The sequence below is a fragment of the Dendrobium catenatum genome, unplaced genomic scaffold (assembly GCF_001605985.2).
Source record: "Dendrobium catenatum unplaced genomic scaffold, ASM160598v2 fragScaff_scaffold_1179, whole genome shotgun sequence".
Taxonomy (NCBI): domain Eukaryota; kingdom Viridiplantae; phylum Streptophyta; class Magnoliopsida; order Asparagales; family Orchidaceae; genus Dendrobium; species Dendrobium catenatum.
In genome coordinates, this window is record NW_021319641.1 from 888,434 (window position 1) to 915,142 (window position 26,709).

Consider the following 26,709-nt stretch of genomic DNA (forward strand, 5'->3'; position numbering starts at 1 on the left):
ATAATTTTCTAGTACAAAAATTAAATCTTTTGCATTAAAAAGCTACTTTAAAAAGAAATAAAAAAGTAGTTTCAAATTAAGCTTAAATCTTAACAGGATTTAAGAATTTGTCTCCAAAAAGATTAGTACTAGAGCCCTACACGGGGTCATGGTTGGGTACCCACGCTCTACGTTAGCGGGCTTTACCCACCTATGGTGCCTTTCGGGATGTCATACCCACCCACTTTTCACGCTTCTTGAATGCAATCTACCACGGATTAATGGCCTTGAGGTTATTTATCATTTTCTCTGATTGCAAACTTTCAAGCCACATATCAAAATTTATCGTGGTCGCGATATGGTTCAATGTTACGCACTGTGTAGTAAGGATTACTGTAATATACTGCATCCACATGAGTAATTAGTAATGTAAATCAATTTGTCTTTTGATGTTGAGTACCCACCCATACCCACCCATAAGGTCATGGGCATACTCATACCCACTCATGCCCATTGGATATGGGTGGATACGTGGGTTGGTGTGGATATAGACGGCTCTGTTTAGTACAAAAGAAGAGATCATATGTTCTCCTTACCCAAACACTCAAATCACTACTTTCTCTCCCAAATCCCAACATCTCAATCCTCACCAGTCACCACCAAACTTCGACTACCAAAGTAAGCCAACTAATGCCCTCTAAGGACTAGTTTAGTCATGTTCTTTTGTACTTTGTTTTTAAAGAAGTTTTGACATATATCATTTATACTAAAAGATTTTCTTAATGACCAACACCTTTATGGAACTTGACTATTTTTAGAGAATAATAATGATTTATTTCATACCAAATAAATAGCACAATAATATTTATTCCAAATGAACAACAATGAGGCCTCTTGAGTTCCAAGGCTCTATTTAAAAAAATAAATGAAAGATACACCCAAAAACAGAATGAACCATAACAAAGGCCTATAGTTGTTGAAACTCTACAAAAATGGGATTAAATTATACATGTTAAAATGGTTGACAAAATTTGCTGTTCTTTTATGCATAACCTCTAATAAGAATAAACATAAATCAACTTAAAGAGGTGAAATAAAAATATAAAAACTAAGATTGGCATCAATTGAAAAGTAAAAAAAAAAAAAAAAAAAGATTGAGGGAGAAAGGCAACTATCATAATAGTAGCTAGCTACCATAATCCTGCTCAATTAACATTCTTGTCTCTTTCTGAATCTGAATTTGAGGAAGTCAAGATGAAGGTCCATGCTTCCAAAAGAATGATGACCACAAGGATTGTTCATAATTCAGTGTAAATAGGAAGCAAATGCAATAGCTTCTTTAGGGTTTCAGGGTAAAATTTACGAGCAAACAAGTAGCATGGTCTCCTCTCTCCATTCCATAGGCAAGGTTTTATCTGCTCTACTTTCTGCAAACGAAAACAAAAAAGTTTCATTTTTACAATAAGTAAAATAATGTACTATTTTTATAATAAGTAGAATTTTTGTGCTAAAAAACTACTTTAAGAAGCAGTAAAAAAAGCCGTCCCAAAGGAAGCCTACACCATTTTAAGGGCAGCCCACTTAATTTCTGTTGTCTTCGTCTCTACTAACTAGCAAAGGCACTAATGCAGAAAACTATCAGACAATAGCTCCAGAGAGGACCTTTCTCGAACATTGAAAGTCAAATCTTAAGATTGCCTTAGTTCAAGTTGAACTAAATTCAACATGCACTCTTTTTGGTGCCTTCTTGGACCACCACAGGTTTCCAAACACTCTAAAGTATTCAAGAGAGCTCCAATGGCCCTTACAATCAAATCCTAGGTCCCTTGGCCTATTTTTTTGGACCAAAATCAACAAATAGCACCAACCTTTTGCATAGGATCACAATCCTAGCATCTCGCATTTGCTTAATCCAAACTAAGCAAATGAAACTTTTATCCTCGAGCTAAAAAGTTTTAGAATCACTCTTTGATTTGTAGTTCTAAAACTACATATCATGTCTCTAAATTTTAATTGCATTTGCTTAGGTCAATTAAGCAAATACCTTCATTTCTATGAAAATTCATGGAATTCCATTATCTCATAGGATAAAAGATATAGGAAATTCTATAACTCTTATAGAAAATCCTAATCTTGTTGCATTTATAGAAACTCAATTTAAGTAAATATCCCAATCATGTTATGTGACACAAAACTACATAATAATCCTCACTCCTTAGCCTCAAAGCTATAGGATATTTTGTGTTTCCTTAACCCCAAAAGCTATCGTAACACTTGTATTGGTTTGCTTGGACTCAAAATCAAGTCATCTTCCAAATTGGGACAAAATTCTAGTAGCCCTCCATGACCACAAATCAACTCGGAGTCCTTTCTTACTGGTTGATCTCAAAAGAAAATGTTATTTGGTCAATTTAAATAAGTAGATGATTTCCCTTAAATCTAAAAGTTTAAGATCTTTTGTTATGCTCTAATTTTCACTGCTATTGTATCAACATGCAGGTATGTGGTTCAAATTTAAAAATCCTGTGGGTAAAGAGGCATTTGACAGCGTAGAACAAACCAATGGAACTATCAACTTAACTCCCACAATTTAGCCTTTTTTGCCTATTTAACTTAGCATACCAATGAAAAATGATGACAATATGAGTTATCGGCAAAAAATAATGGGAAACCGCAACTAACTGGTAGAAATACAACTTGAGGAATGCAAAAAGAAGTTTGTGAGGATTACCTTTTCATCACTTGTGACATGATAATTCTCATCAATAGACTGCAGACAATAAATACAAATGTTAAGCTTATTCAAACTATATTTACAAATTATAATTTGAGCAGAAGGGCTTACTGTAATATTCTTCAAGAGCTCATAGGTGACATCTTTAGCCTGATATGCTTTTGGATGCCATTTTCCTTCAGACCAATCAACATGAGTGACAGACCAATTTGCTATGCCAGCAGGATCAATCATCTAATAGTTACCCAAAGGTTAGTTGCGTAGAGCATACATATGAAATAACCAGAAATTAAACTTATTAAAAGATAAGCCTTTGCCTAAATAGACATACAAAACTACACGTGATACCTAGAAAAAGAGTTAAAGGTCTTATGAGATTACATAGAACAGGGTTGGCAAATAATGTTCATCGGCATAGCAATTGCGTCCTTCCATGCCAGGCTGTGAAAAACGACAAACAGGCACCAAGATTAGTTCATTTATGCAAGATTTAGCTTCCCAGCAGTAGTTGCTTTCTACTCAAGTTCTTAAATTGGGGAAGAGAGGGGATCTCCTACAGCCAACATGCAAATTGGAAGGTACTGGCTAAAACAAGCTGGCATATATATTATGCAATTTTTATAAGACTCCAAACTAAGGAATATCAATCCAACCAAGCCACCATAAAATTACAAAAAATGGTAGGTCTAAGCCTAAGCTGATGTATTGAGTCACGTCCATAGAGTGAACTTCTCCATCATGGAGAATTACAGATCCAATTTCAAAAACAGTGATCGGCAAGGAAGAATATTGAACAACACCGAACCATGAAATGGGAACCAGATTATCACTAAATTCCAGTTAAGTAAGATTATAGTTTGGAAACATTTTTCATCGTTTGCATAAGACACAAGCAAAAAAAGTCACTCCACAGAAAATGACACTCACAAAAGAAATATAGATGCAAGGATACTTTTAAAAGTTTTTAAAGAAGTTTTCTAAGTGTTTATACTTCAATTACAAATAACGTTGAAGAATTTAGAACAATGAGACAATCACTTTAAAAGTATGAAAATTCAATAGATGGTGCACTTTCGATATTGATGGATCTATCTAAATGTATACCACATATGCTTCAAATGTTTCTGACTTATTAAATTCAGAAGTTGCATAGACTTTGAAAGCTTAGCTTGTTTTGGAGAGAAGTCGCAAGGGGGATTCAAAATATATTGCCATATTATTAAGCCAAGAGAGGGACAATTGTTAGAATAGTGCGTCAACAACAGTCAAAATAAGAACAATTAAGGTATGTGGCTTTAAGATAAATAAAAAGTAACATTTTTATTCTTAGATGAAAACGTAAAAAATATGCTACAATTTGTGTTATTTAAAGCATATTTTATATAAATTTCCTACTTAAATTTTTAATAAATAGGAGATGGGAGACATTCAACGGGATTATGCAAGTGCTTATGTTCCATAGGCAGTTGAAAAAGAAAAAAAGAAGAAGATAATAAGAGAGAGAATGGGCATCTTTAAGGAGATATTTAGGAATGATTTAGATGGCATTGCTTATTATCTCTCGTGTGATTCTTATACTTCTACAAGATATTGAGAGATTTTATATTGTGTTTGATTTCAAAGATTTGGAGCTTTTCTTTTACAGTGAGATTGAATTTGGGAGAGAGCATTTTCCCTTGCACATTTACTTGTAAACATGTCTTTTTACTAGCAGAACAATTCCTCTCTCCTCTTCGGAGGAAGAAAGCAATTATTTAAGCCAAACCACATTAATCTTGAATCTTCTTGTGGTGCTTAATTTCTTTGTTATTACTTCATTACTCATCTTATTCCTTCCTAAAAAGTTCTTCCACATGTAAAGATGAATGCTTTTCCTAACACCACTTAGTCCCTCCACCCAACCACACCACATCCATCCCTGCAACCACATAACCATGAGACCCCTCTTCCCTGTATCAAACTAAGCAGCTCCTCTCAGCTTCCATTTTACAGGTTCATTCACCTCTAACCACACAAGTCCCCCACCCCCACCTCCACCAACCGCTTTATTTGGATTGATTTAATTGTAGGATTCTTTTCTTAAATGTCTCTGAAAATAAATCTCTAATTAAAACCTTTCTTAAAATTCCTACACTAGATCATTCGAAGTGCTCCTGTGTAGCATTCTTCATGTTCTTGTCCCCATTTCTTGCCCAATCTTGCAGATCAATCTTTTCCTAATCATTAACTGAAAGCTCTATCCTAATTAGTCCACCCACCCAATCTAGCTAATCAATGACGAGAAAAATACCAATTGGACACAATCAGCGCCTAGCTATAACAGCAATCTTTTCATTCCAAAAACAACGTAGCTCTCTAGCCTTCTCCCATTGGAGTGACCTCTAATTGGAGTGGTCGGTTGCTTCAGCCCCTCATGGAGTTTGGTGCCCAATAATCCCTCTCTTGCCAATCCCTATTTTGTGTGTTTGTGCATTCTATTGTTCATGCCTCTGTAAAATGATCTAATAGCCCTTGTTCATATCTTGCATATGCCTATAGCTGCATGTAGATATCGAGTAAAAAAAAAGTCACGAATATTTCTATCATGGTTACTTTATTGGCTAATTTATGACAACAAAACCTGAGCTTTTTTATTACGATTTTATTTGACTGCATAAAAAATGAATACTGCTTTTGTTCTATGTACCTACCTATTTTCAAACATAATTAACCACTTCTGAGAAGGCAAACTCTTAAAATTACCTTGCAATAAAGCTTGAATTTTGTGTAATACAAGTTATCTGCCAAGATTAACAAAGCATGCTGCCTCTTCACTGAGAACCACTGCAAATGAGTATAATGCATTGCACTTAGTATATAAATAATTGGAACTTCTCACGCACATCAAAAGAAAGCTCCTTTTCAAAAATACTTGCAAGAATGAAAAAAATCTAAGTAGCAATGCAGGCAATGTCCTGTTTATCAAAAGCAATGAATATTAAGTAGACATTGAGTTAAGTACAAAGAACAAGAGTGGGAGCAACAAAGTGCATCATAGATTACCTTAAAACTATGATAGGGGCCTTGGCTCCTAGTACTGCTATATTTAGAGAAATATTTCTCTTAGATCTCTGTTTTGTTTTGTTTTTTTTTTTTTGCGATTCGAAAATCCTCGGTATGAAAATATTATGAAAGGCTAGATTCGAATCCAACGGCTTGTCATAAAATTTGTTAATAAAATTAAGCCTGATCTCCGAAAGATTTGTTTCTTAAAATCCTATCTACATTAGTTATTTGAGAAGCAAATGCGATCTCGACTAAAAAAATAAGATACATGACATTACTCAAAAAAATAAGAATGCAAGGAGAATAGAAAACTTGCAGTTGGGATCTCTCGACGGGACTTGAGAAGAAATTGTTCATCTTACACATGAGAATGCTAAGAAGAATGACTCATCATAAATTCTTAGTCACAAATTTTAATGGAAGCTGGACAAGGCATTAGCCATGCATGTCAATTATAAATCTCTGAGTCCCTATCATTCATATTTAATTTTTTATTGAAATGATTAATATTGTAGTGTGGGAATAAAACTCTGGCTCTTCATTGCCATTGTACCGTTAGTACTAAATCAATTATAGGTTGGGAAGCAGAAAAAAAATAGATATCTAAGATAACAATGATATCAGCTTCGTGCAAGTTTGCCCCAATTTAGGGTACCATTACTCTAACAGAATACTGAGAATCACTTCTACCACGGATATTAATATCAGCTTCAGTTCTTGGGCTACCCAATATGCACAGACCCCATAATTTGAACTTCACTGATTTGTGGAAAAGGAATTTTTACACTCTTACACACCTATGGCAGTTACTGTAATGTCCTTTGTTGTGATCTCTTAGTATTTTGCGGCATTCAGTATTTTTTTTTTTAAGTTTGTAATACCATTCCTTTAATAATGGACCCTATAGCTGAAAAAATGAACATACCTGTGCACCCTTCCTGAAGCTGTTCTCCTCAACCTCAGGCATCATGTGTGTAGAATACCTGCCTGTTCCCAGTGGTCCAGGATCTTCAAAACTGGAAAAATAGATATTTCAGTAAGAAAAGGTAAAGAAACCAAAGCTTAATAATGGGTGAATAATGCCTGAAGAATCTTGTTATGATAATGAATATGCCTAATTGTCAGTAAAAAGTCAAAGGACACGTTTCAATTTCTTGAAATAATTTGCTCTTGAACTTACCAGTCAATAAAGCTCACATTAGTCAACATTAGATAATTGTACACATAATCGAAACTATGCAATGGAATGCAGCTGCAGCAAAAAAGGAAAAAAAAAAGATTAAAAATGTGTTGTGAAGTATGATGAAGCATGGTAGATGCACTACAGAACTAATGTACTTCAAAATAATCACCTGTCTGAAAGTAACACAAATTGTTGATTATCTATGTCTTGCAAAGCATTTGCCAAAAGTCTTTTCTCAGCATCAACCATAGAAATTTTTCCCCAAACCACCTGCATATATGTTGCATGTTTTATGGGTTTGTCTCTTCCAAATCTCTTTCCACAAGTAGCAAGACAAACTTCAATTGTAGCTTGGAAAAAAAATCACTAAATAGATCTTGAAACATTCAATTAGTTGAATGAATCAAACATCAATGGACATAAACTTAATAGCATTCTTTTAAGAATAAAGTTATTCCATGTGTTGAGGAAATGCTTATCAATGACAAGCAAGAATTAAGTGTCATAAACGTCTGGAAATGAAGATATCAGTCCAAGTACCAAAAATAGTGCTAGGATAGACACAAAGAACCTTTTTTTTTTTTTTTTGAAACTTCAATAACTTGATCGTAATGTTAACAAATAATGATTCAAGGCTCTCCTTATACTACTTTAGATATTGCTATTATTAGCCCTGCCTCTTCCTTAAGTGTCTCTGTCACAAACAATGAAAGAGAGAAAATGGTGCCAGTAACCAATAAAATAGTACAAGTACGATGCAACTATCCAAACCATGCAAAGACTGTCTTATAACCACTCCTTAATGACCCAAGCATTATTTGGAATATCAACTCTAGCATAGTATAGCTTCTAAGAAGAAGCATGATATATTCTCACTTCAAATGATGTTCATAAATAAAATGCACCGAGTAATTTCCATTTACGTGCAAATAAATATCCTTGATTCATCAACTGCGCGAATATCATTATGGAAGTCACTCAACATGCCCACATGTCAGCTTACATGGAATCAACTCTCACTGTTTTTGCTCATTAGGTATATCCAATTAATCCATTGTTAGTGCCACCACAAGAACAATTTTAGACAACAGTTATTAAATTAGTAAATGGAATAAACACACCACTATAACAATTCTGGGTTTCAAAATCTGAATGACCCTAATTTGTCAGCCTGGCATGCAATCCCAAAAGGTCCACGCTGACCCTTCTAGGACTGATCAGGAGCTGAGAAGCAAACACAATGCCAAAAGCTCCTTCATATCACCAAAGGTAGAAATAAAGCCCTTATAGAAAATTCTAGCATCCAATCCAAGCCAACAAATCCATTTGAAGTTGCAGAACAATAGACTTATAGGAAGCTACAAATCCACACGCAACTTTCTGGGCTCTAACAATCCTGACTCAACTCTGTTGATATATTCAAGTTTTTTGGTTGGCTTTCAGAAGAATGAGTGGATACCAGATAAGCCGTTATCCACAAATTTTTCCCGCTTTGAAAGGACTTTATGGACAAAATTAAGATTGCTTAGGCACAAGCCCTATGGTTAATTACCAATCTCGATTATGAGAAGAACTTTCAATTGAGGCAAGTTTAAGTCATTATGATGCATTATCTTTGTAGTGGAACTATGGATTGTAGAAAATAATATAGTGCTACTAACCCAAAACATATGGGGGAATGACAATAAACTCACTGAAGATTATATGGTTTCATCATTATGAATTTTCATAGACTCATTTTCTGCTTAGGCATTGGAATTAGTTGACCTAACACGATCCTTCTCAACAATCATGAGCTATGTCGTCTATGGGGAGCTTGTAGAACTAAGATGAATGCTTGTCGAAAGGCCAATTTTAAGCCGAACTTGACTAACATAGGGCTTCATGCCCTATTAGATGTGAATTCTGTCTCACAACTTATAGACTTAACTATTTTGTTACATCCAGGCTTAGGTCATAATCATAATATAGTGGTGTCATCACAATAGGGCTACCCACATAGTTAGAATTACATATCGCATCCATGTTAGTGTGGAATTTTTAGTGTAATCATATGATTATACTTGATATGTCATTAACCCTTTATGAGCTTTAGTTAAACTCAAGTCATATTTGGCAAATTGGTGTAGAAGATGGATGGGCTTTAAGTATAAAGCAGACGATTATTACTTGACTTTTTTTTGTACATTTATTATATATTTTATATTTTTTGTAGGTGAACTTAGGTTAGACAGACTTCCCTTTGATTATGATCATGCTTTGAATATGCCATTATTGGAAAAAGGACCCAATTGCCAAAAGAGAAGTCTTGAAATTTAAGTGCACAATTATGGGATGCCTTTTGATTATGAATAGAGATAATCAAACCAATCATAGTGGAGTGTAGAAGCCTCAGGACATGCAGAGGATCATTATGTTTAGATTATCTTTTGCGATATAGGATGGTAATGACAATAGTTTGCCAATCTAGGGAAAGGTACGCATTTATTTATACACGAAGATTATTGTGCCACAAAACTTATCAACTATCATTTACTCACAAAGGATAAGATTAATAAATTGTCAAGTTATGAACCTTATCAACTTTGTCTACTCATTCATGGAGAATCGGGCTTACAAGAATTGATAAGTATACTATATTTAAATTAAATCTCAAATATTAAATTATAACATGGATTGCATTGCAGATTCGGACTTGCATCCCAAAGACTTGAGGAAAACAATAAAGTTGGGACTTATGAACCAACTCTATAGGCGAGGCAACTCGATTGTACATTTACTTTAATTTGTATATGATAATTCAGGTGCCCTACTAACTTTATTCGTTTGCTTATCTGCAGATGATCATGCCCAGGAGTTGAATTCCATGCTACAAGGCAATAGAACCCTCTTTTAAAATTTTAAGGAAATTTCATGGGGGAGGGGGGCATTGCGCTTCTAAATTTTTAGAACTAAAATGGGTCATACGCCTCACAATGAGAGTAAGAATATTATAGAATGCACAAATATTTTTATAATTTTCTCAAATTTCTTTTTTCTTTCTATTCTTAATTTTTTTAATTTAATATCTTTTTTTCAAATGCTTCAAATTATTAAGAGTATGTCTTGTCCTCTTGATTCTCCAAAACACACGACCATATAATGCACTAAGTTATTTGAATTGGGTAAAGTTTGCATGCTTTTTAAGACGATTTGCACAACTTTTTGGTGAGCGAACTAATTTAAGTCCAACTTTTCTCTAAGAGCATGCATAGCACTAAATTACTCAAATTTCAACTTTCTGATCCTTGTTGGCAATTACTCAAACCCTATAACGATACATGACATAATCTAAATCATGAACAATTTTCAGCTTTTCACTCAGCCATATAACATAAATGTTGACTATTATTCTCATAGAATTAGGGCATCGATTGCATCCACAGCTTTATATATTACACACACACACACAGAGAGAGAGAGAGAGAGAGAGAGAGAGAGAGAGAGAGAGAGAGAGAGAGAGGATACGGTTTGCATACCTTCGCACTACGAATGTCGCGTCCAATGAAAATGGGGCTGATGTGTACTGATTTTTCTCTCGACGCATGTACATAAATAGAGTATTTACCCTCATGGCCCTGTCAGATATGTATTGGAGAAGTAAAATGAAATAAAGTCTGGGAGCAGCAAACATTTTAGTAACTCAAACAATAAGAAAATAAAACATTTAGCTAACAGGCATTCTGCTTATTGCAAAATTCAATAAGCAAACAACAAGAAGTTAAACAATTAGTAGTGCTGTTCAATTATTCCCTATATGCTAAAGAAATACGTTTTTACATATCAGATAATTCCTTCAGGTTTCTTGGTATCCCTATCAGTTTGTAGCATCATTTCAATTAAACAAGAAGTCAGACCACATTTTTAAACAGAGAACTGTAAAACCTAATGCTTTCCAACAAACAAAGTTTTGGAGTGTTTTATAGTAATAGGCTCTTCTAGCCTTAGGTTATTATGAGCTTGGAGTCATTCAGATTTAACAGAGTAATAAGCAAAACAATTACATAGGCTTTGTTTGGGACGGCTTTTTTACTGCTTCTTAAAACGGCTTTCTAGTAAAAAAAAAGTCTCTTTAAGAAACAATAAAAAAGATGTCCCAAATGAAGCCATAATAATGAAAGTGCAGAAAGTCCCACCTCAAAAAATTTCTCCCATAGCTTTTCAAAAGGCAATGAACCTGGAGTTAAAAACAAGAAAGCAACTTTAGGAATGTTCACTTTGGCAAGTGGCATGGACAGGATGTCTTTGAAAACGACCCGAGAAGCAATCTCTTCATCAGTAAGCACACGGGGGTTTATTGGAGGAAGCCAATCCTTGAACGGGCTACAAACGCTTGAGGCAAAGAAATAACAGTTGGAGTAACTCTGAGGTGGATAGATGTAAGCCACAATCAATGAGAAACACACCAGGGACACCAAGACAATAATCCATATTGGCCTTCCTGATGCTGCTCTGGAGCGCAAGACCGGCATTCTTTGCTTGTACCAAATGGCTACCTCCAAGGCTTTATGTACTTTCCTCCACAGAGCCTTACTACATTGACTTTACAATTGATATGCAAAATCCCTTCTTTCCAACCTGTAGAGCTGCCATGCTTGCAAATAAGAAGCATTTCTTTGCATCGAAAAATACACTTCTCATCACAATTTTGTCACTAGGCAATGTGCAGGATAACTGTCAAATTTGAACAAAGAAACAAAACAAATTCTCAAACGCTAACAAAGACTTTCCATTCAATATAGCGAGAAAAGGGGGCTTTTAAATGGAAACCTCTACTGGAGGATTGTTATCTAAAAGGCAATACATTAATGACGCGAAATCAATTAAACAATACAAATAATGGGAATATTTTTCTTTCCGAAAATTGCAAGCAAAACAACATGAAAATATCCATCGACCTTTGTCTCATCTGTTGTCTTCCCTGTCCTTTGCTTTCCCAATCAAACTATAATAAATGATTATCAAACGCCGCGGACAAACAGCCTAAATAAGAAGCCCGCCATAACCTGCAAGCTAATAAATACCCAACAATAATAAAACAAAATGCCGTCTCCTCCTCCTCCTCCTCCTCAAAATCAATGCATAATTTCCGGCCACCGAGACTACAAATATGTAACTACGAAAAACATTCAACCTCGTCCAATCATTCCCAGCTTCAGCGAAGCAAAGAAAGAACCTGTAAACATGCGGGCCGGCAGGAAAGCTCCGGATCAGCGGGAATCCCGCCGTCTCCAGCCATCCCGAGCTAACGGCGGCTAAAACAGTTGGAGAGAGAGAGAGAGAGATAGAACATGTGGTAATTGTTCGGTACCTTGGAAGCGCCGGCGAGGCAGAGGGCGATGTCGCCGACGGAGATAGCCGGATCGCTAGATCTGGTAGGTGGACGGCGAGGAGACAGTGAATGAAAGCGAAAGTATGAAATTAAAATACGACCGGAGTTGAGGAACAGAAAGAGTTCGAAGGATTATTAATTTAATCTATATGAATTTATACGTATATAAATACAAATTGTAACATTCGATATTTTTTTTTTTTTGGCTTTGTTTTTTTGGTAATTTTTAATTATATTCCTCGTTATTTTGTCTCTGTTGGTGGCTCTCCCGCTTTCTCGGAGATATCTAAAACTTATAATTAATCATATATTATTTTAATATTAAATTATTATATAAATAATTTACTTGCTATTGGAGTGAAGAACATGATAAGAAGAAAAGCATTTACATTGATGGGTCATTATTGATACATCATCAAAAAAAGTATCTTGATCGAGCATGAATCTCGAGGCAAAATCAAGTTGTAAACTTTTAAAATTATAATTGGGACCATTCGAACTCCGGTTTTGCAAACTTATAGTCAAACTGAACGTCTCATAAATATGAACCAACGACACCAAATTCGACTCAATCTGAGCCCAAATGGGTTCAAATCAAGGACCCGAAGTACTATTGAAAGGTTCAAATCACAATTTGGGTTACCAAACGGTTTTCAGACGTGACATGCTTATAGTCGAATCGAGCGGCTCAACGAGTCAAATCCAAAGAGACCAACAACACGGAATTACGACATCATTAAGACCTTCAAATGTCTATGAATGGTCTATGATCAAGTGATTCAACATCGATCGTCCATCCAAACCACTCTCCATTTACCCTTGATTTTCCTCCTATTTATGGGTCATGCCACTCCTATAAATAGACCCCTCATTCCTCTTGAAAAGGGACCTTAAGCATAAGGAAAAAAGACATAGATCGGAGATCGCTCTTGCCTCCTTGCCTCCCTGACCACCGCTTAGAGTTCCGTCGGACCACCACTTTGTTGTGAATCTATTTTAATGGTTTATGATTTTGATGATAACAAACACTCTTATTTCTCTACGACTACCTTATCTACTGACATTTCAGGTTCACACTATTGGACTGCAATTTGGAACCAGCTCAAGATTGGGAGGTCTGAGTCAATTTGTAGCACTTTTTCTTTCTTGAGTCTATTGTATGTGGTGTGGATCCTGATGCTTTGTAACTTGGAAGATTCTCTAATTGTTCCCTAATGTTTGCTATTTTTTGTAACATTGTTCAGGACGATTGGACGATCGGTTCAAAAGCAGAAATCCGAATTATGACATTCTCATTAAAGCAGCCGTCATTATGAAAATAACATCATCCTGGACGATTTTGTATCAGCCGGGATGATAGGCTCGAAAATGAAAGAATCTGTCGCCAGATCTATTTAGGAATTACTTATTTTTGGACATCGTCCAGAGGGTCGTCCAGGACTATTAAATATCGTCCAGGACGATCTAAGATATTTTTCCAAAATTTCTCTGGAATTTAAGGAAAGTAATTATGACTTGATTGCACAATCAAATCGTCCTGGACGATCGCAAAATCATTCAGGCCGATACGCTGGACGATTGGACATCAGACAGCTGTTTTTCAGTGTAATGTTCAGGATGATATTCCATGAGTTGTTCTGATCATCCAGGACGAGATGATATGAACAAAATTCTTTTGATCGTCTCAAATCGTCCCAGCTGATTGGGCTTAATTTGCACTAATCGTACAGGACGATATTAGTATCGTCCTGGACGTTATTAGTATCGTCCTGGACGATATAGTCAGCAACTTGCATTAATGAGCTTGTTTTGAGATCTTTTACTTAAGCTATGACATAACACTTGATAAGTGTCTTTGGCCGCCATTATAGCTTCGTTCTTTTGGGGAAAACTTGAAGAGAGAGCTTGAAAGAGAGTGAGGAAAGGGTGGAGTTTGAGAGAAGGAGAAGATCCATTGAGGGGGGACTCAAGGGAGTGTGGAGGGGGTTCCACACGGTTGCTCCGGCAAGCTCACACTTGAATACCGTTGGATTCAAGGCTTGTCTCGAGGGAAGTTCACCAAAGAAGAAGATCTCTTTGGTGTCAAAGGACCGGGCGGCTCCGCCGCACCGGGGAAAGTGGAAGTGATTTTGTAAGGGCTTCTCCGCCTAGCTGTGGGGGCTAAATGAGAGACACTTAGTTTAGTGTAATACTTGGAGGGTGCCTCCAAGGAGTAGACGTAGGTCAAGGTTTGACCGAACCACTATAAATCTGGTGTGTTCTTTTCTTTATTACTTCCGCATTTAATTTTCGCATTTGGTTTTCTTTGTGGTGATATTGGTTTTGATTTATGTTTTGATTGAAAGATATTTTTTACCAATTCACCTCTCTCTCTTAATTAGCTTTGGGCCAGTTCATAGGGCCTAACATCCCTGACGATCTTTCAAGTGGTATCAGAGCGGTATTCATAAGATCTAGTTTTTAAAAGCTTTTGAATTTTGATCCATGACTAATTTTTTAAATCATAATATTGCGGAAGGTTATTCAATCACCAGACCACCTTTGTTTGAAAATATTACATATGATTTTTGAAAAATTCGCATGTCTATTTTTTTTGCAATCGATTGATTTTTGTATGTGGAATATGATTTTAACTGATTATTCATCAACGTTACGTATTTTATATGGAATTAAAACTGACATTTCTTTTAGTCAATGGAATAGAGATGAACAAATCGATGCTCAACTAAATGTAAAATCTTTAAATTATTTTTTCTGTGCTTTAATTTTTGAAGATTTTATGTTAGTATCCACGTGCACTACTGGTAAGAAAATTTGGGATAAACTACACACCATATACGAAAGCACTAGTGAAATCAAGCAATCCAAGTTGAATATATTAATGCATGATTATGAACTATTTTCCATGAAACCTTATGAGAAAATCTTATAGATGTATACTAGGTTTATCTAAATTGTAACATCATTGCATGATTTAGGAAAAGAATTTTCAAATTTTAAAAAAGTTTACAAAATTCTTTGGTGTCTACTAAATAAGTTTGATGCTAAAGTAATTGTTATTTGTGAATTAAAAGATTTGAATGAATATTCTATTAAAATTTTGATTGGCTCACTCATTGCCTACGAGCAAAGTTTGGGTCAAAGACTTGTGGATGCAGATGAAATGATTGTTATAAAAGTTGAAGATACAAAAATATATAGCTTAGTTGGTGACGAATGCAATGACTTATCAAGCAAATCAAAAAGCTCACCAAAGCATAAGCATCAATAAAAGTGGAACAAAGGTAAAAATGGTAATGATGTTAATATTTCTCCTAACGTTATTTGCTTTCGTTATAGGAAGCCTAATCATATGAAAAATCAGTGCCCTAATTTAAGAATTCTTCCAGTAAAAGAAAAGAGTAATGTGAAGCAAATTTTAAACTGGGGAGATAATGAAAAACAAAAAATCTCCTGGGCAGACTTGGTTTCTGAAGCATCGGACCAGGAGAAAGATAATGGTTAAAAGCCTTGTTTGTGTGTTTGTGTTGTGTTTTGTTTTTAGTTATTTTATTTTTTTATTTATTTGTTTTGTTTTGATTTTTATTTTATATTTTATATTTTTGTTTATTCTTTGAATTTTTTTTTGTTTCGTGAAATTTTTTCTCTGATCATTATATACATTCACTTTTCTAAAAATGAAAAATCTACTTTCTATTTTTTCTTGAAATCTTTGGTAAGTTGTGATTGACCTCTAAAAACAGTCAAAGGAATGAAACTCATATTTTTGACTATCAATCTCTATTTTCTAAAAGAGGTTATTCTACTTTTGATTTAAAATCATTTTCATATTTTAAATTAGTCTTTGAAACTAAAATTTTTTATCTCCATACATTTTATTTATCGCATAGAGATCTTTTGCAAGTTATTAAATCTAACTCATAATTTTCTTAATCAAGAATTCTCTTTATCAATAGGATGGATTTACTTTTGTTTTTAATATTTCAGAAATGTAGCATATTAAAAAAAACGGTCAATGATGTCAAAAATAAAAGATGCGCAAAGACGCAAATTTAAAAATATACACAAAAGTGTATCAAAAATCAAAAGATGCACAAAGAGCACCATTCAAATTGACAAGAGGCATAAAATGAGCCCACAAAATTTAATGCTTACCATTCTTATATTTCTTAAAAGCTTAAGAAAACGCTTGATACTTTTGATACTTGATTTTGAAAAACATGATTCCTGATTCAATAATTCGTGCATTAATCTTCTATTATATATATTTTATGAAATAAGTTTTAAAAAATTAGTGTTTCTTTTTCTAATTTATTCCATGATTTAGATATTGAATTAAAAAGTTTTTGAGCCTTTTTAAAGAACTTGAGTTTGGATTATCAAATTCTGAATTTCTAACATTTTCTGGGCTATACGTTGTCAATACAATTCTACTAAGTTTTCGATTAAAATCAAGATGTAACTTTCTCATTTTAAGAATATTTGTTTTGTTCACTATATGAGAGATCATTTTGTCTTTAAATCATTTTGTTTGTACCCATTCTCTTTTTGATAATATCAAAGGGGGAGAATGTATTGTTGAATTTGTATCATTTATTATTTTTTCTTTCTTTAAAAAAATTAAAAAACAATAAATTTTTTTATCTCCCATATTTTTAAAGTTTTATTCTAGTGAGGGGGAGATTAGGAGAAAATATTTTCCTATTTACAAATTCAAATTGATTTGTCATCATCAAAAAGGGGGAGATTATTGCGGATCTATTTTAATGGTTTATTATTTTGATGATAACAAACACTCTTATTTCTCTACGACTGTCTTATCTACTAACATTTCAGGTTCACACTATCGGACTGCAATTTGGAACCATCTCAAGATTGGGTAGACTAGGTCTGAGTCAATTTGTAACCCTTTTCCTTTCTTGAGTCTATTGTATGTGGTGTGACTCCTGATACTTTGTAACTTGGAAGATTCTCTGATTGTTCCCTAATGTTTATTATTTTTTGTAACATCGTCCATGATGATTTTATATCGTCCTGGACCATCGGTTCAAAAGCAGAAACCCTAATTAGGGCATCCTCATTAAAGCAGCCGTCATTATGCAAATAACATCGTCCTGAACGATTTTGTAACGGCCGGGGCGATAGGCTCGAAACAGAAAGAATCTGCCGTCGGATCTATTTAGGAATTACTTATTTTTGGACATCATCTAGAGGATCGTCCAAGACTATTAAATATCGTCCAGGACGATCTAGGACATTTTTTCTAAAATTTATCTGGAATTTAAGGAAATCAATTATAACTTGATTGCACGATCAAATCATTCTGGACGATCGCAAAATCATCCAGGCCGATACGCTGGACGATTGCACATCATAAAGCTATTTTTCAGGGCAATGTTAAGGACGATATTCCACAATTTGTTCTGATCGTCCAGGATGATATATTATCGTCCTGGACGATATGAACAAACTTCTTTTGATCGTCTCAAATCGTCCCGGCTGATTGGGCTTATTTTGCACTGAACATACATGACGATATTAGTATCGTCCTGGACGATAAAGTCGGTAACTTGCATTAATGAGCTCATTTTGAGATGTTCTATTTAAGATATGACATGCCACTTGGTAAGTGTCTTTTACAGCCATTGTAGCTTCATTCTTTTGAGGGAAACTTGAAGAGAGAGCTTGAAAGGGAGTGAAGAAAGGGTGAAGTTTGAGAGAGGGAGAAGATCCTGTGAGGGGGACTCAAGGGAGTGTGGAGGGGGTTCCACACGGTTACTCCGGCAAGCTCGCACCTGAATACCGTCGGATTCAAGGCTTGTCTCGAGGGAAGTTCACCAAAGAAGAAGATCTCTTTGGTGTCAAAGGACCCGGTGACTCCGCCTCACCGGGGAAGGTGAAACTGATTTTATAAGGGCTTCTCCGCCTAGCTGTGGGGGCTAAAGGAGAGACACTTAGTTTAGTGCAATACTTGGGGGGTGCCTCCAAGGAGTGGACGTAGGTCAAAGTTTAACCGAACCACTATAAATCTGGCGTATTCTTTCCTTTATTACTTATATATTTAATTTTCACATTTGATTTTCTTTGTGGTGATATTGGTTTTAATTTGTGTTTTAATTGAAAGATATTTTTACCAATTCACCTCTCTCTCTCTAATTAATTAGCTTTGGGTCAGTTCATAGGGCCTAACATCCCTAACGAACTTTCACACTTGAGGCCCTAAGTTCTGTCAGAACACCACTTGAGGCCTTGAGTTCCATCAGACCAGCGCTTGAGGCCCTGAGTTTCGCCGGACCGCCACTTGAGGTCATGAGGTCTACTAGATCATCACTTAAGGCCCTGAATTTCGCAGGACCACCACCTGAGGCCCTGAGGTCTGCCAGACCACTACTTGAGGCCATGAGTTCCGTTGAACCACCACTTAAGGCCTTGAGCTCCGTCGGACCACGACATGAGGCCCTGAGTTCCGCCGGACCACCACTTGAGGCCCTGAACTCCGCCGAACCATCATTGGAGACCCTTAGTTCCACCGGATCACAACTTGAGGCTCGAAGTTCTATTGGACCACCACATGAGGCCTGAACTCACACCGGACCACCACTTAAGGACTGAAGTTCTGTCGGGTCACCACATGAGGCCTAGACTTATGTCGGACTACCACCTGAACCCTAAAGTTCTACCATACCACAACCTGACACCCATAGTTCTACCGGACCATCACTTGACGACCAGAGACGCCCCAAAGTTCTATCATACCATCACTTGACGTTAAGAGTTTTGCCGGACCACCATTTGATGTCGAACTTCTACTGGATCATCTCCCGACACTGAAGTTCTACCAAACCAACGCTAGGCTACCAACTGACGTCCGAATTTTCAAGTAGCTCCAGACTTCTCCCAATCCACCAAGTGATGTTGGACTTTCATTCATGTTTGTCACTAGATTTCAACCAAATGGTTGACATTTATAATCTAATCGCCCTCAGGGATGAGTCAGTCCATTGTAATCTACCCAAATACTAATTGAATCATTTCAAATTGGGACAAACCCCATGGTTTTTCCCCTTTCCAGGGTTTTTCACATAAAAACATATTATGTTCTATGTGTGTGAGCTGAATATCCGTACAACGCTAAGACGTAGTACTCTATCACCATATATATTCTAGCCCACAACAATTATATTGAAAATATAAAGTAAAAGAGACAAAGCAAGGTTTGAGGCCATAGAGGTAGTTTGGTACCACGTTCATTTGGTTGGGGGAAAAGATAAGAAGAACAGGAAGGAGAATGGGATAAGGGATAGGAAAGAAAAGAGAGAGTTAGGTTCGAGTCTACATAGCTGTTTTGATTAAAAAAAATTATTTTTGTATGTATAGTTTTGAAAAATATTTAATTATCTTTGAGAAATGTTTAATTTTGAATTTTAAAATTGAACACATTATTATGAACAATATATCACCTCGAGAGATGATCATATCGTTCCCTAATGGGTTCAAATTTTAGAATTTTAAATTCATCTGAATTATCATAGTCAAACTCAAGGGGAAATGACATATGATCTCGAAAGATCAAAATGACATTCAATCGATTGTTTAACTATAATAATTCGGATAAGAGATTGTTAATTTCATAATCAAAATCACAATAGAAATTGATATATCTCTCCGAGGAAAGAAGTTATCAATCACTATTGATCGTTTGAAAATGGAGGTAACGATCGTTAAAATTTTGATTTTTCCCAAAGAAAATTAATTAGGAATTTTGAAAAAGTTGATTTTAAAAATCAGGTATGGGTTTCTAAATCTCCTACGAGCGCAAGCCCTCGTAGTTAATTACATCATAGGAAATAAGAATTTCTTATGAATACTCTCGATTAAAATAGCGGTGTAAATTTCATTTAGATTTCAAAGCTGGATATCAAAGGAGCTTAAGGATTGGAATTTCAAATGAGATTGGATCAAAATTGAAGACTTATTTCTGGAATCAAAGGAAGAAGGGTAGGAGGTGTTTTGAGATTCTGAATCATTTCAGAAACACTCCAGCCTATCCTAAATGTTGGGCTTAAATTTGATTGAAAGTGATTTAATGTTTAAGTGATCAATTTTATTAGAAATTTGGGATTCGATTCCCGGAAGTTGAGGTTTTATAGCCCGAGCTTGCCTCAGAACCTAAGTCTAAATTGGGTACTGAAAAAGTGACCCGAACCTAGCTAGTGCAATGCGAATCTGGTCTTACCCCGGCCTGGATTGGGGAGCCAGCTAAACCACCTAAACGATTTAAAATCATGTGTCCGGTCTTTTCATGTTGAGTGGTAGGGACGTTGTTTAAGAAAAGTTTTTGAGAGCGGGGCCAACATCTAGAGCGGATCCTAATTGGCCCCTTTGACTTATGTTGGGTTTGATGCTTAAGCTAAAAATGCAACTTAAAGTTTTAGAAGTTTAATTTGTTATTAATCTAATGCATGCTAATCGACTCAATTAAAGGCTTGAATTTGAATTTAGGCTATGAAATGAGAACTTCCGGCGATCCCAGGCTTACTTCTTAAATTCGTTAGAGTTTCTATGTGAGCCTAAATATTTTTAATTTGATTTAAGTAGAATTTTTTTATTAAGTCCTTAAGAGCCTACGATCAAATTCCAGGTCAAATCAAAGTCGGCATGCAGGTAAAAAGACTAGAAAAGCAGGTATCTCTAATGCGCAATCAATTTAAATAAATCAATCAAATTAAATATATCAAATTGAATGTCCGTAGGCAAGTGCCCCTTATTATTACATCACAGAATTTTGCAGAAAATTAAAGTGGCCGAGCACCACTGACTACAACCCGAATTTTAATCCTAAGACTCAAGTGACTTTGAGAATGGGTCTTCTCGTTATCCACTTATTCGTCCTTCTGCTGTTTCTTGGATCGTCGGTTCCGGATATCCAAATGAAAAGAAACTCCCCCTTGATCGGGGTGTTATCTTTCCTCTTTGGATATTTGAAGAGTATCCAAACTTGATCTTCCAAATGGACGAAGACTCTCCCCTTCAGGGATGTCTTCTCCTCTTTGGAATTCAAGTTGGATATCAATATCCCAAACTCAAATCACTTTGAATACTTACAACCATATCAAATCAAATTTACATTTGAATTTAAAAGAAAAATCTAGACTTGATCCTACGAGGTTATCCTAATAATCAACAGTTATATATTCGATCCCAAGCAATTAATATTTGATCTCAAGCAGTTAATATTTGATCTCAAGCAGTTAATATTTGATCTCAAGCAGTTAATATTTGATCTCAAACAGTTGATATAATTGAAATTTAAAGTGCTCAACAGATTGCAGTAAATAAATAAACAATCAATCAATTCTAAACTAGCAAACAACGTGCAGTGAAAACTCAAAAATCCGGCACACAGCGATAAAGTAAACACCGGCCTAGCCTAAAACTAGAGTCGGTTGTCCTAGCAAATAATCTAAAGTGTGTGAGGTAGGCTGTGTGGTTTTGATATGTCCTAAATAGGATCATTAATTAAAGTTGATTAAGGTTTAATTGGTTGGAAGGTTTAAGGGATTTAAGTTTGAATTCAAGTATTAATGGCTTAAGGTTAATTTTAAGAATTATTTAATTATTTGTTGGATATCACCTTTGTTTCACACCGAGGCCGTGAAGTTTATTTCACCTTCATTGGGGCTAAGTTAATAGCCTCGTAGGCCTGGGTTACCCAGTGGTACCCGGTATAATTAAGTAATTGAAGATTTGATTATAGTTTAAGAGTTAATAAATTTTATTAGAAGTGTTTGGTTGCTGATTTTTAAAGTTTGATTAATTTGAGTTTGCCATTAATCGATTTGTGGCGTTGTGCCACCAGGCTCGAGGAATCAGCCTCCTTAGGACACTTAGCCCCGCAACCCGGAGTAGTCCAGCCAATAAACTTCATCTTTAGGATGATTGTTGTGTTTTAAAAGGTTTTTTGAATGTTTTAAACATTAAACTAACATTTTCTGGAGTTTTAGAATGATTTTGAGTTTTATGAATTTTGGAATATTTTAATCATTTAATTAAAAGGGTGAAAAGTTGACTTTTAAATTGAGGGTGTTTTATGGAATGTTAACATTTTATTAAAATACTAGACCTCACTACGATCAGTTAGAGGGTAATTATGTTGAAATTGGATTTTTCTAGATTTAGTTACAAAGGTTTGAAGTTTTGAACTAGTTTTGACCTAGAGTTGACCGATTTGTTGACTTTTTGAAATATTACAGATTTCTGGAATTTAATATTTTTAATAAATATTAGACCTTATTAGGAATTGAATGCAAGTGAGTTTGGGTGATTTGGATTTTTCTGGAATTAGTTATGAATATTTGAAGTTTATGTATTTATTAAATTCTCAAAATGGTTTAATTAAAGGGCCTTTTTGTGATTTTACTCCAAATGAGATCCCAACTCCTTGAAATAAGCTCCAAAGGCCAGGAATGACCTAAGGAGAGATTCCCAAGTGTTTGAGAAATTTTTGGAGTTTTTAATATTTTTTAATTAATTATATTAATTAAATATTCAATTTTTCTTAAAATTAAATAAAGGTTTAATTTGCTGTCAAATAAATTGGATTTTAATTTTCATGAGTTAAAGATTGAATTCTGGTCAGTTAGAGGGGTTATACATATTTTTTTGGGTTAAAAATGGATTTATTACAATTTCTGGAAGTTTTGAGGGCTAATTAAGGTTTAAACTTAGGAGAATTAATTAGGGGGCTTAATGACTTCTAAAACCAGTAAAGATTTCTCTAAGGGTTGTAGGTGTCACTATGTTCAGGTGGTTCAAATTTCATGTTCAAATAATGTATATCCTAATTCTTAGGATTTCTCTAAGTTTTCTAAACATGCCCTTAATTCTTGTCCTTAACGATGTCACTAGGTTAATTCTGATTATTTAAAATAATTTGAAAATAAAATTTTGGAATATTTGGATTAATTTTAATTAAATAATAATTAAAATAACCAAATAATTAATATTTTAAATTATTTAAAATATATAGAATATTTTAAATAATTTTTTTTTAAATTAAAGGCCTTGAAATTATGAGCAATTTGATATATAATACTTAATTTTCTGGAAAGTATTTAATTTTTAATATTTTTTTGAATTTTCTGGTAATTAAAAGGTTTTAATTTTAATTAAAATCCTTTAATCAACCCGGCGGCAATCATTGGGACAGGTGGCGGGCGTTGGATCAAACGCGTGGCGGCGGCGGGGGGTCCACGCGGCATTCACTTATCCACGCAAGCAACTCGTCTCCAGCGTTGGATCATCCGCGGATGAGATTAAGGGCTCAGATCAAATCCCGCGGTTCTGATCTCGCGGAGGGAGATCAAACGGTAGGATCCAATCCCGCAGTTCCGAACGCACGGACTGGATTAAGCCGGACGAGATTTTGTTCGACCGAGCGAACTGCACCATTTTGCAAAACCGCGCTATAACGCGATCTAGGCCGTTGATCTCGAAATCAACGGCCCGTCTAACGTGCAGTTCATGCACTGCCGAACGAATACCCTAAACTAAAGGAATGGCTCGTTCTCTCAACATGCTTGATAAAATTAAACAAAATTTTAAACTTAGATTAATTGAATGAACAGAAATTCTGGGGATTAAAAAAAATGGCTTAAAATGAGCTCTTCAAAAAGTTAAATAACCCTATGTGTCTTACGCTAAGGTTTAGTATTTCCACCTCGATAAGGGACGGATTGAACCGTTTAAGGGATGGTTGCATTTGTAGGCTGTCCACGCTCCTTTTTGTAGAAGATCCCTTGCCTTGAAAATGCCTGGATCGAGCGGTAGAAGCGATTGAATGAGAAATGCTTTGGTTGGCCGGAAAGCTCACTGGCGGGAGCCTCCAACCGCTGGGTTTTGATGTAGGAAATCAAAATAGAACTCCCAGAAGCTAAGAAGAGAATAGCTCTGGTCTGGAGAGGGCTTGAATGGTGAGAGAAAGCTAGATGGAGAGAGTCACGGCCCTTGAGGGGTTTACCCTATTCAAACGTCCCTGGAATGAATGGACGACTAGGATTTAATTGTACACTCCCTAGATGCATGCCAAGTGGCAAGGGAGTGGTTGAAAGGCTGAGAACAAGGACAGCCCAAGGGCACTTAGGTGGAAAGTGGATTTTGGCCTTATTTGCACATGAGGCAGATTGGAGCTTAATCCAAGGCTTAAGCTGGGTTTTAAATAGCACTTAGAAGGTTCTGGAACTTATTTAGGCTACTGGAATAGAGTGGATTAACTCAAGCTTAAAGATTTGGTCATTTAAGGGTTTGTTGACCATGTGTTGACTGGTCAACTGACCACTTTGATTGTTGAGGTGGCAGCCAAGTGTCCATTCCAGCTGCTTGAAGTTGTTTAGAGGGAGTATAAGTATAAAGCCATGGGTTGAAACCTAAATGGGTATGAAGGGTTTTATATGGATTTGATCAAGTCAAAATGGATTGACTTGGTCAAAATGACTTGAGTTTGACTCAAAATGAGTTTAGAAATATTCAAGATATTGAATTGAATGAGTTTAAAGGTTTAAAGACATTGATCTGGTTAAATGGGTTGAAATGACCCATTTGAACTCTTAAGGGCTCATCAGGTCAATCATGGTTGACTTGATCAACCTAGTGGGTCCAGGGTCTGGAAATGAGTTTAATCAATTTGAAATGATATTTGGAGACCATCGGAGGTGGTCCTAAGGTCTGGGGAGGTCATTTGGTTCAAAACACCTGTTTGGACCTTTAAGGGGCCTCTTGGGTCAAACATGTTGACTTGGTCAACCAGGTTGACCCAGGGGTTGGAAATGGGTCCAACAGGTTTGAAATGATATTTGAAACTTGTTGGAGATGGTTGCGTTCAATTCGGAGTTCATTTGGTCGGAAATCAATGTTTGAACCCCATAGGGGTATTTTGGTCATTTTGACCCCTAGTCAACTAGGGGTGAAAGTGGGTCAACCAAAATGCAGTTTAATGCTTAACATATCAAAATTAAAGGTTTGGAAGTGACTAGAGGCTTTGGTGAAGGCTCTAAGGTGTAACACATGCTGATCAGTACATTATTTTACCTAATTGGACATGACCTAATTTAAGGTAATCTACTGAATTTATATATTCAAACCTATCTACATGTGTATGGGAATATTTTTATATGCATGTAAAGGTTTGGATGTGTTTTTAAGTGGGTCTTAGAGGTTTATTTGCTTGTTATGAAATATATGAAAAAATTTCCCTTAGGCGCCACTAGCTGGCGGCATCGCGATGCTTAGCTCCCTAAAATTTTAGAAAATTAATTCATGCCGTGATTCTAGGAGTGGCATTGTGATACTGTGGTGTTACAACCCAACCTGACAAGGCCCACTGATATGATATGTCTTATCGTGTTGAGTTGTGAAAAATAAATCTCAATATCTAGTTTTAAAAATTTTTCAAATTTTCTTTTTACGTGTATCTTAAAATAAACAACATACTATATAGCTACTAAAATATACAAATGAATACAAATAAACTCATCCAAAATATTTACTTTTCTTTCATCATCAACATGATATATACAATCATATGGCATGATTATAAATAAAGTTACAAAACAGAGTAATAAAACTAGTCAAGGCTGTCCAAAACTCAAAAGAAGAAATATTTATAGACTCAGATTATATTCCTGAAAATGCTACTAAACAAGATATTTCCCTTTCCCAAATTCTGAAAATATAATATAAAACTACAGTAAGCTAAAACGGCTCAACATGCCATATTTCAACCAATCTAAATTTTCAAATCATTTTATTTATTAAAAATGATTGAGTATTAAAAGCAGAACATAACATAGAATTAAATGTACATATAAAAAAAAAGGCAAAATACGCAAGCACTTTATATATTCTTCCTATCAATAACTCTTAACCCTGGTGTCCCAATAAACATAATTCAATGACTCCGAGTAACAGATGAGTTTGACAACTCTAAATAACAAATATAGTTCAACAACTATGAGTAATAGATACAGTTAAATAACTCTAGAGCAGAACACACATATATCATCCGAATAGAATTTCTTCCGCCCTTCTTAGATTTCTGAATTATCACCCATTTCAATTAATTAATCATATATTTCAATGAATATTAATATAATACATAAAGAAATGCATTTTTAAATTTTTCAAAAGGCCATAATGACAACCAACAAAAAACCCAACCAACAAAAAATACATTATTTTTAAATAATCAATTATAAGAAATTGTGTAGATCAATATTTTAAAACTTTAATTGTACTACAACATTCTCTTTTCAAAGTCTAGATTATATTATATTCAATAAAATCATATAAATTCCAAAACCCTTGGTACAAAATTTTAAGAAAATATTTAAAAATGTTCAA

General features: G+C 35.2%; 1 protein-coding gene across 4 annotated transcripts; it reads right to left on the reverse strand.

The window, feature by feature from the left end:
• Positions 1–962: 962 nt before the first annotated feature.
• On the reverse strand, positions 963–12,451 carry LOC110095084 (glycosyltransferase BC10). 4 transcript variants are annotated; one of them, XM_028698929.1, is made up of 12 exons: positions 12,292–12,450; positions 11,387–11,654; positions 11,117–11,312; positions 10,460–10,558; positions 7,111–7,211; positions 6,939–7,010; positions 6,684–6,774; positions 5,456–5,536; positions 3,095–3,154; positions 2,825–2,947; positions 2,711–2,749; positions 963–1,406 (listed from the first exon to the last, which is right to left on the reverse strand). In XM_028698929.1, exons 3-12 carry the CDS (start codon positions 11,210–11,212, stop codon positions 1,278–1,280), a joined length of 891 nt encoding a protein of 296 aa, XP_028554762.1. In that variant the 5' UTR covers positions 11,213–11,312; positions 11,387–11,654; positions 12,292–12,450; the 3' UTR covers positions 963–1,277. The 4 variants fall into 4 exon arrangements, with proteins under 4 accessions (XP_028554762.1, XP_028554761.1, XP_020676123.1 ...); XM_028698928.1 differs by having other exon boundaries at positions 11,117–11,558; positions 12,292–12,451; XM_020820464.2 differs by having other exon boundaries at positions 11,117–11,566; positions 12,292–12,451.
• Positions 12,452–26,709: the final 14,258 nt, after the last annotated feature.